General features: G+C 62.0%; 1 protein-coding gene across 1 annotated transcript in view; it reads right to left on the bottom strand.

Moving 5' to 3' along the window:
* The window catches only part of LOC121066533, a 39,638-nt gene extending 35,486 nt beyond the window's left edge, over positions 1-4,152 (bottom strand). Inside the window, exons 1-7 of the mRNA XM_040550163.1 lie at positions 4,055-4,152; positions 2,736-3,137; positions 2,472-2,598; positions 2,226-2,342; positions 1,624-1,734; positions 1,381-1,500; positions 293-1,002 (exon numbers count right to left, since the gene is read on the bottom strand). Of these exons, the coding sequence (XP_040406097.1) occupies positions 293-1,002; positions 1,381-1,500; positions 1,624-1,734; positions 2,226-2,342; positions 2,472-2,598; positions 2,736-3,137; positions 4,055-4,078 (1,611 nt within the window). The 5' untranslated portion in view covers positions 4,079-4,152. The remainder of the gene's footprint in view (positions 1-292; positions 1,003-1,380; positions 1,501-1,623; positions 1,735-2,225; positions 2,343-2,471; positions 2,599-2,735; positions 3,138-4,054) is intronic.
* Between the last annotated feature and the right edge of the window lie 6,314 nt (positions 4,153-10,466).

The raw sequence follows: 10,466 nt of genomic DNA, 5'->3' as shown, positions 1-10,466 counted from the left end.
GGGCGGGGGGGGGAGGCATGGCAGGCAGCAGCTCCCGTCCATCATCCCCAGATTGTCTGGCGGGGGCGAGCGGCAGGGGGGCTGACGAGAGTCCCTCCGTGGTGGGGCTGGGGGGGGGGAGACCCCTCCCCACGCGCTGGGCAGGTCGCGCCACTGCCTGCGCGCCCGCCCCCCCCTCCGGCCGGGCGCCCGGATTTGGTACAAAGCTCCGTGGCCGGCGCGTGGCCCCACCCCCCCCCTCCCCAAGTCCCGGGGAAGGGGGCATCAGTCCGCGGCGGGGCGTGCCCTAGTCCCCGGGGGGCAATCCGGGGGGTGGCAGCGGCGGGGGTCCCGCTTCGGCCCCGTGCACGCGCTGGTGGTCCTTGAGGGACTCCTTGTAGCGGAAGCTGCGGCCGCAAGCCGGGCACTGGTAGGGCCGCTCGCCCGTGTGGATGCGCTGGTGCTTGAGCAGGTTCTGCTTGCGGATGAAGCTCTTGCCGCAGGCGGCGCAGACGAAGGGCCGCTCGCCCGTGTGCAGCCGCTGGTGGTTCTGCAGGTGCTCCTTGCGGCTGTAGCACTTGCCGCACTCGGCGCACTTGTAGGGCCGCTCGCCGCGGTGGATCATCTGGTGCCGCACCAGCCCCGAGTGGCAGTTGAAGCTCTTGCCGCACTCGGCGCAGGGGTAAGGGCGCTCGGCCGCGTGGCTCCGCTGGTGGATCCGCAGGCTCTTCTTCCCGCTGAAGCTCTTCCCGCACTCGGCGCAGCCGTGAGGGCGCTCCTCGGACGGTGCCGCCGCAGCCGGGACCCCCCCGGGCTCAGCCCCCGGCCCCGGCTCCGCACCCAGGGCTTTGCCCAGTCTGTGCTGTGCGGGCAGGGCTCCCGCGGCCACCGCTGCCTGTCCCTCGGGGCTCCCGAAGCCCGAGCCCGGGAAGAGCAGCTCCGCGGAGGCACCCGGCAGCACCTCCTCTGGGGGCTCGGCGCGGGGACACCGCTCCTCCGTCTTCACCATCAGCCCCTCGCCGGCTGCAGGGGGAAAAAGGCTGCGGTCAGCAGCTGCCGGGGACTGGGGACGGCCCCAAGCTGGGGGGCAGCACCCGCAGCCTGACCCGGAGCTGTGGGGACGATGCGGTCCCTGGTGCCTCCCCGCCTGACCCCGCGCACCCTAACACATCTTTCAGCCAGAGCCCGGCATGGCCGGGGCACAGGCACGGCCCATGACCCACATCGCTAGGAGCAGGGGCTCTGCCACCCCTGGCACCCGATTGGGGTCTCCCCAGGGCAATCCCCGAGCTGCACCAGCATGGACATGGTCTGCAGCGGCCGTGGGGAAGAGCAGGACCCGCACAGTTCCTGCTGGGCTGAGAACCCCCCCCCCCCAGCCCAGGCTCAGGCATCGCTCACCGGGGCCGGGACCGGTCAGGATTTCCCTCTCCGGCAGCTCCCAGGGCTCCCTGACGCACGGCTCTTCCTCCTGCTTGATCCACGACAAGAAGTCGTGCGCCGTGATCAGGGCGTCAGCACCTGCGGGGAGGGACGGGAAGGGGACTCAGGGCCGCATCCTGCACAGGGTGGGCCCAGGAGGCAACCGCTCCAAAAGGCACCGAGCACCCGGCTGGCGCGTCCCAAGGGAGGTGCCGGCCTCACCTGCACAGGGGTCCGCGGGCATCCCCCGGTCCTCCCCGAACTGCTGCTCCCCCACGAACGCCACCTCCTGCTTGATCCGGGACAGGATGTCGGAGGTGGAGATCAGCGGCTCTGTTCACAAGGAGAGACTTGGCGGTGCCGGGTGGCAGCCACCCAGCGCGGCCCCGCTCCTTGCCGGGGCGCTGGGAACGGCCGCGGGGTGGGGACCCCCCTGCTCCGGCCACGCTGAGTGTCCCTGTCCCACAGCGGTGACAGGGCCTCGAACACCCCTGGGGGAGCTGTCAGGATGGGTGACCACAGGACATCCCCTGGGGACGGGTGGCCATGGGACATCCCCTGGGGATGGGTGACCTGGGGACCGGTGACCACGGGACATCCCCTGGGGACAGGTGACCATGGGATATCCCACGGAGATGGGTGACCACGGGACATCCCGCAGGGATGGGTGACCATGGCACGGCCTGTGTGGACAGGTGACGGCCGCACAGCCCAATAGGGACGGGACTTAGGGGACGTGCACCCTAAATGCAGGAGGGAGGGAGCGGGGCCGGAGCAGAGCCGGGCGCTGCCGTCACGAGGAGCTGCCCGAGCCGATGCCTCACCCGCGCAGGCGTCCGCCGGCAGCTCCCGTGGCTCCAGGTCCCTCTGCTCGGGGACGCAGGGCACCTCCCCGCGCTCCAGCCGGGGCTGCGCGTCGCTCCTGGCCAGGGCTGCGTCTGCTCGGGGGGAGACAGCGCGGGGTCGCAGCGGCGGCCGAGCCCTCCCCGTCACCGCGTGGACGTGGGGCCGGGGAGAAACGGTGCCGAACGCCCCTGGCCGCCGGGAAAGGGGCAAAAAGGGATGTTTACCCAGGGAGATCAAAGACTCATAGTTCTCCTTCACCAGGTTATTGTACAGCTCCTTCTGCCACTCCTCCAAATTCTTCCACTCCTCCGCCGAGAAGTAGACGGCAATGTCAACAAACGTCACCGGCACCTGCAGGGACAGGCCGCGGGCAGCTCAGCAGCGCCTGTCCCCGTCCCTTCGACGTCCCGGCCGTGGGGACTTGCGTAGCCCCAGAGACAGCCCCAAAGGGCTCCCGGGCCCCCCGTGCCCACCCCGGCCCTGCCCACCTTGGGCACCTCTCCCCGGGGGCCGGGGGGCAGGCGCAGCACCCAGAAGTTCCTGTTCTTCAGCAGGTTCTCCACGTTCTCCAGGCGCCGCTGCAGCAGCCCGTACTCCTGGATGAGGGTGCCCAGCACGGCCCACTTGCTCTCCAGCTGGTTGCCGAACTCCATGGCGGTTTTCTCGCAGTCCAGGAGCTTCTTCTCGGCCGTGCCGGAGCGGCCCTCCAGGCTGAGCAGGCGGGTGGCCAGGAGGTCGATCTTCCTCTCCATCGCCTGCACCGTGGCCACCACGGTCCAGAGCGAGGCCTCGGCGGAGTGCAGCTGTGCCTCCCGCACGTGCGCCCGCTCGGGCAGCAGCGGCGGCTGCAGCGGCATCAGGTGGGGGGGCTCCACGTTCCACTCCTGCACCTGCACGGGGAGGCGCGGGCTGGGCAGGGGGCACGCAGGGTGCTGCCCCCCAACCTCCCGGACCCCGCGGGTACCCCCGTGCCGTGCCCAGGTCCCGCAGGTTGCCGCGCGGCCACCGAGTCAGCGCCGGTCATCGTCCCCGTGGGACGGCAGCCAGCTGCAGGAGGTCACCGCGCCGTGCTGGCAGCCCCCCAGCTGTGCCGCTGGGGTGAAGCAGGGCCCCTCCCGACCCCTGACCCTTTTTTGGGGATTTTCTGGATGCGCTTGGGTGGGAGCCTCCCTTGGGCTGAGGAAGGAGCAGGGTGGGCAGGGAGCAGCAGGGCCACGGCGGGGCCACCGGAGCAACCCGGGTCAGCGGGGCACGGGGACATCCCGGGGCTGGAGCCCGCAGAGGAGCATCCTGGGGACACGGGAGCATCGCGGGGACAGCGGGGCATCCGAGAGGAACGTGGGCATCCCGGGGCAGGGGGACCCGAGCACATCCTGGGAAGGGCACCGGGGCCATGCCGGGGGGGACATGGGGAGATCCAGGTGGGCCACGGGGCCATCCAGGTGGGCCGCGGGGACACTCTGGGGGGGCGCGGGGCCATCTCGAGGGGGACACGGGGCTATCCCGGGAGGGACACGGGGACACTCGAGGGGTGCGCGGGGGCATCTCGAGGGGGCCACGGGGCCACTCGGGGCCATCCCGGGGGGGTCGCGGGGCTCCGCTCCCTGGCCCGAGCGCCTTCCAGGGGCACCCGGGACGGGGAACCGGGGCCGGAGCGGGGCCGGAGCGGGCCCCGTCGGGGAGCGCCCCAGCAGCGCGGGCGGGGCGGCTCCGCCTCCGGGCCGGGGCCGGGGCCGAGACCGGGGCCGGGCTCGGCGGGGGGAACCCCGGGGCCGGGCCGGGCCGGGCCGGGCCGGGCCGCGCTTACCTGGGCGGGCGCCCACTCGGCCATGGCCCCGCGGAGCTGGGCCGGGCCCCGGCGGCTGGGGCCGGGCCGCGGCGGGGAGAGCGCGCTGCCGAGCGGGGCCGCGGGGCCGCCCGCCGCCGCGCCGGGGCCGGGGCCGCTGCCGGGGCCGCTGCCGGGGCCGCTGTCGGTGGCTGCGCGCTGCGGGCCGGGCCCCGCCGCCCCGCCGAGGAGCCAGGGGCAGCCGGGGAATTGCATCCGCCTCGCCGGTGCTTGGCGGGCGCGGGCGGGGGGAGCGGCGAGGAGCGAGGAGCACTGCCGCCTACCGGCCCGGCACCGGCACCGGGAGCGGCACCGGGAGCGGCACCGGGGCCCCGCGGAGAGGCTCCTTCCCCCCGCGGGACGCTGCTGGCCCGGGGCGCTCGGCGGGGCCTCCCCGTGCGGGACGGGGACGGCAGGGGGACGGGGGGACAAGGGGGGACAAGGGGGACAAGGGGAACAGGAGGAGACAAGGAGGGGGGACCTGAGGGGACAAGGAGGACAAGGGGAACGAGGAGGGGGACAAGGAGGACAAGGAGGGACAAGGGGGACAAGGAGGGGGACAAGGGGGACCTGAGGGGACAAGGGGGACAAGGAAGGGGACAAGGGGGACCTGAGGGGACAAGGAGGACAAGGGGAACAAGGGGGGGGACCAGGAGGACAAGGAGGGACAAAGGGGACAAGGAGGGGGAGAAGGGGGACCAGAGAGGACAAGGAGAGGGACCAGGGAGACCATGAGGACAAGGAGGATGAGGGGGGAAAAGGAGGACATGGGGGAGAAGGGGACAGGGGGCAGAAGGTGGGCAAGGGGGACTGGGAGGACAAGGAGGGGACAAGGGGAACAAGGTGGGGGAACAAGGGGGACCAGGAGGACGGGACAAGGGAGGGAAAAGAGAATGGGGGCATAAAAGGTGGACAAGGGGGACCAGGAGGATGGGGGGAGGGGGAACAAGGGAAGTTTGAAGAGCCCAGCATGGCCACACAGGAGCCTGAGCAGCCATTTCGCTTGAGGACGCGGTTGTTCGTCCCGTCCCCTCCAGTGCAGCATCACCCAGCCAGAATGACCAAAATCCCCCCAAAAAAACACAGCACACCAGCCCCACCAGCTGATGTGGGGAAAGCCCAGCAGCTGCGTCCCCCCAGACAGAAGGGCTGTGGCCCCTCAGGGTGCTGAGCATCACCCGCACCCAACTTTTTGTTGCATTTTTTTTTCTAATTTAAAAATTCAGCAGATGTTGTGTGCAGCTCTTGGGGTCACAAGTGCGAGGAACGTCACCGCTGTCCCCTTACGTGGCACTGGTGAGACCGCAGCTCTCACCAGCAGCCAGAAAGGAGGATGCAGGGAGGAAGGTGTCCGTCTGTTTTCTCAGTGACAGGACATGAGGGAACAGGCTCAAGTTGCTCCAGGGGATGGTTACGTAGGATTTTGTGCAGAATTTCTTCATGGAGAGGGTGACCAACGGGAGTGTGGGAACGGGCTGCCCAGGGAGGTGGTGGAGTCCCCATCCCTGGGGGCATTTAAGAGACAAGTGGACGTGGCACTGAGGGACATGGGGCTGGGACTGGGTAGGCCAGGTTGGTGGTTGGACTTGATCACAGAACCACCGAAATCAAGATCTCTAGAAAGACTTCTCCAGGGCAAACTGACAGGGCTCTCAGGCACCTCTGTTCCCTGTATGGGTGCCAGCTGGAGCCAGTGGGCTCCAAAAAGTGTTCCTTGGACCCCGGGGGCAGACAGTGCAGGGCGCAGCACCGGGGGTGGGTGGCTTGGTGCACCCAGCGTCCCGGGCTGTGCCGTGCCCAGGGCAGCAGGCCCTCGTTTAGCTTCTTGTCACAGAATCCCAGCCTGGCTGGAGCTGGAGGCCCCCCCGGGTCGCTGTGGTCGTAGCCGTGCTCCAGCAGCCCCCAGAGCTGGTGCCCAGCCCCACGGGCAGGCGCTGCTGGAGCTGTGCAGGGAGCAGCCCCCAGCCCCTCTCGGGGCAGCCCGGGCCAGGGCTCCGGCACCCGCCCAGCACGGACGTGCTGCTGGGGGGCAGGGGGAGCCTCCCGGGCTCCAGGCTGGGCCCGGGGCCGCTGGGCCTGGCCCTGGGCACCGCTGGGCAGAGCCCGGCTCCGGCCTCTCGGCACCTCCCTGCGGGTGCTGCCGGCCACGGCCGGGATCCCCCGGAGCCTCCTCTGCTCCAGGCTGAGCAGCCCCAGCTCTCCCGGCCTCTCCTCACAGCAGAGGGGCTCCGGGCCCTGCGGCATCTTCCTGGCCCCGCACCGGGCTCTCCCCAGCGCGTCCAGCTCCCTCCTGGACCGCGGGCCCAGCACCGGACCCTGCACCCCAGGGGCGTCTCACCAGCACGGGCAGAGGGGCAGGGTCCCCTCCCTCCACCTGCTGGCAGTGCTCGGCCCCAGGCAGCCCGGGGCTCCCTCAGCCTTCCTTGCCCAAGGGCCCGTCGCTGCCTCCTGGTCACCTCGGTGCCACCAGGATCCCAGGACATAACTTGCTAAGACCCCAATTTCTGCACAGGCACGGAATTAAAAGTGATGCTGTGGCTGTTCCCCATCTGTGATTTGGGACAAGGTCGTGCCCCAGAGTGGGGGGTGCTCGGGGCTGGGACCAGCCCCTGGATCCCCTGTGAGCTTTGCCTGTTCCAGGGACGGCAGCCCCAGAGCTGCTGAGGACCTGGGGTTGCCTGGAGGTGGCCACAAGCTCCAGGTCTCCTTCAGCCAGAAGTGGCACCTTGGTATTTAAAGATCTCTATCAAGTTGTTGCCTTCTGGGAGTTTATCCAGATGATTCTAGGTAGGTAAACAGGGGGATAGGAGCAGAGCAGCTGGTATCATCTATCTGGTCTCGTGGAAAGCATTTGACCCTGTCCCCCGTTATATCCTTGTCTCTAAACTGGAGAGACACGGATGTGATGGGTGGAGCACTCGGTAGGTAAGGAATTGGCTGGGTGGTGGCACTCCAGGAGTTGTGGTCAACGGCTCAATGTCCAGGTGGCGACTGAGCAAGGAGTGGTGTCCTTGGGGGTTGGTATCGGGACCAGAGCTGTTTGACATCTCTGTCGGTGACATGGACAGTGAAATTGAGGCACCCTCAGCAAGTTTGCAGTTGACACAGTGAGGGTGGTGGGCCTGGCGCAGGCTGCCCCCAGGAGCTGTGGGTGCCCCATCCCTGGCAGTGCCCAAGGCCAGGCTGGATGGGGCTGGGGGCAGCCGGGGCTGGGGGCAGGAGGCCCTGGCCGTGGCAGGGGGTGGAATTAGATAATATTTAAAGTCTCTTCCAACCCAAACCATTCTATGATTCTGAGCCAATGTAAACTCTCTGCACCTGCAGCATCTTGTGGCACGTCAGTCACTGGTGTATTCAAACACTGCATTAAGAACCTTCTGTTGGCTTTGAAGCCCCCACTTACTGCTTTAGTTTGATGTCTCCCACGTCTGGAAGTGGGCAAGGCAGGGGATGACCGATCCCTCGTTACCCTTCCTGTACCACTCATGTATCACACCTCTCCTCATGTGCTCTTTTCCAAGTGGAAGAGCCCGCACACAGCAGTAGTTCACTGTACGGAAACCATTCCGTGCTGTGCTGTCCTGGGCACCCTCCTCTGGGCAGGTTGGGAGGGGACACCGGCTGTGATTTACACGTGAGGCAAAAAGAAATCATAGAAACTGGGTGTAATGAATTAGGTAAGCCCAAAACCACACAAAAGCAGATGGAATTTTCTTCACTCAGAGGGTGGTGAGGCACTGGCACAGGTTGCCCAGAGAGGCTGTGGATGCCCCATCCCTGGAGGTGTTCAAGGCCAGGCTGGATGGGGCCTTGGCCAACCTGATCTGGTGGGAGGTGTCCCTTCCCTTGGCAGGGGTTTGGAACCAAATGGTCTCTGAGGTCCCTTCCAACCCGAGCCATTCTATGATTCTATGAATTTATTGGGAAATGGGTTCCTTTTTTGACTGGTTTTACTATAAAGCCACGTCGAGAACAGAAGATGATCCCTTCCCTGAAAGTCCTCGCACAAGACCTCAGCCTCATTTGCACTCACCCACACCATGCAAGGCACCCAACTCACAAGATGAGACTCTGCATCTGGAGACATAAGTGAAGAGACAGATGAGTACAGAAGAAACTGTAAGAAGAAATAATCCTTTATCAACATTAATCATGAAATGCCAGACATCTTGTAATTTGTGAACTGGACAGAGCAGAACAGGAAAGGACTCTTTAGAGCATGACCCATAAAGGACAATTACAACAGAAAAGGCAGAAGAGCCTCACGTGCTACATCCTGATCTTGCTTCTACTGGTTAGGAGAAATTAAGAGAGTTTAAAACTAAAAAATGATTTAGTCATGAATGTGCTTCTGTCACCGTTACCCCTGACAAGTTGTTAGGTGTTACTTAGCATGGCAAGTTTTACATTTTCAGACTGACTTTTAATAAATAAATAAATAAATAATAATAATAATAATAAAAAGCTAAAGGGAATGAGTTGGAAATTCTCTTTAAAGAATACCCAACTCGTTAAGGATCTGGCTTTTTTTCCTTCTGGCTGCACAAACCCGACAGTTTACACAGTCACTTGTATTTCCTGATGAACCTTATTTCTCAAGGCAAGCACACTGATTCTCAGCTTAGGTTTCTTATTTAATAACACTGTCTATGAAAAACTCCTACTCTCCCTGCTATGAGAATCAGGACAGTTTGTTCCGCAGCAGGTCAAACTCCACAACTGGAGAATTAAAACAAAACCTCCCAGAGAGGAATTCAGAGAATCTCGTGATTCCCATTCATGTTTCTGTAAAAAGACTCAGGTAAGGAACGGCCAGTGTCTACGTCCCCTCTGCTGGCTTCGCACCATAACCTTCTGGTGCTCCTAGCAGACACCACACTAGAGGATTACCGTATTTCCACCCCACTTCACTCAAGTTTGTTCCATTCTACCTTAGCCTAAGTTTTGGACTGGAATTATTGCTTATGTCACTGCCTTCCGATGCTTACCTTATGCTACTTTTTGTTTCCTTTTAATTTAAGGAGCACATTCATTGTGCAAATTATTTAGCTATGGTGCTAAGCGAGACATTGCTGCATGATAGCACAAGACACCTAGAGATGCACAGTCCAGTAGAAGTGCACCTGCAGAAGGGCATCATACCACACCGGTACCAGACATCTAGAAAACAGGGTCCTGCTTTGCTCTGCCGTGAACTTCACTGAAAACATTTCAAGTCCTTTTGCACTGGGCAAAAATCTTTAATGTTTTAGGTGTCTTCTGTCCACAAAGATTGAAACCACAGTGCTTAAATAAATCTTCAGAAATGATATCAGAAATATATTATAAAGTTCAGAAATAGTTAACAGCAACATGTCGAGCAATTCTAGCACACAATCTGTGCTTAATCGTTATAGGCGTAAGCCTGGTCTCAATCAAGGCAAGATTCTTACCAGCGTCAGTGGAGCCAGCAGCAGCCTACACTGGAAACAAACCCAATAAAAGTTATCTTTTTTAAAAAACTGAGTCCTTACATTAACATCTCTGCACTTTTTATATCCTAAGCAGAGAGTACTTCACCACAGCAGTCCAGTGACACTCAGAAGGCACCTGGAAGAAGCTGCATTTCTCTTCGCACGTGCTTCACATTTCAGGTCGGAGGGAGGGACGTTAGGCGCAATCCACCTGCCTCGAAGCCCTTCTGCTTTCAGAGGAAAGAAAACTTCCACAAAGGTTTTCACAAAACCATAAATACAAAGACTCCCACTTCCTGCTGCTTCTGTCACTCCTTTATCAGGACACAAACAAGTCATTCCGACACAACAGCCACCTGACTCTGAATTTCCCCTATGATCCTGAACTTTTGTTCTTCAAGTGAGACCACGAAGACTTTGTGCAGCAATCACAGCTCCTCCAGCTACTTGTGTTCACCCTCACTGTGTCCAATGCTAACCTGGAGAGCTAACTTTCTAATGCTTCTCACATGGAAGACATCCAGTTTTATTAAGCAAAGATGCTGAAGAGGTTTGGTAATGTTAAACTCAGCACTTTGGGCAAGTGAGATTTTACACACCGTCACTATTTTGGATCACCCCACTGGCTGCGTGGCTTTCCACCTCTAACTCCATTTAATGTCTCCACTTAAACCTCTAAACAAGGTGATTATTTTTATTTCAATGCTTACAAAAATCTCCAATGTAAGTGACCATCTGTGCCTGGTCTTCCCCTGGGACGGGTGCTCCTCAGCCCCATGCTTGCAGCACAGGGGGGTAGGAAGGTCTTACACTGAGGATTTTCATTCAGCAGCTCCTGAACAAACAGCTGTAGGAGTGTGACAAGCCAAATTCAGCCCTGCTGTTCCAGGTGCTCTTCGTTTCACAGAAGGAACGAGTTCTGCTAAGATGGTGCTTTACAG

This window comes from Cygnus olor, chromosome 2, assembly GCF_009769625.2.
Source record: "Cygnus olor isolate bCygOlo1 chromosome 2, bCygOlo1.pri.v2, whole genome shotgun sequence".
In the NCBI taxonomy this organism is placed as follows: Eukaryota; Metazoa; Chordata; class Aves; order Anseriformes; family Anatidae; genus Cygnus; species Cygnus olor.
This window is presented reverse-complemented; position numbering and strand designations above follow the sequence as displayed.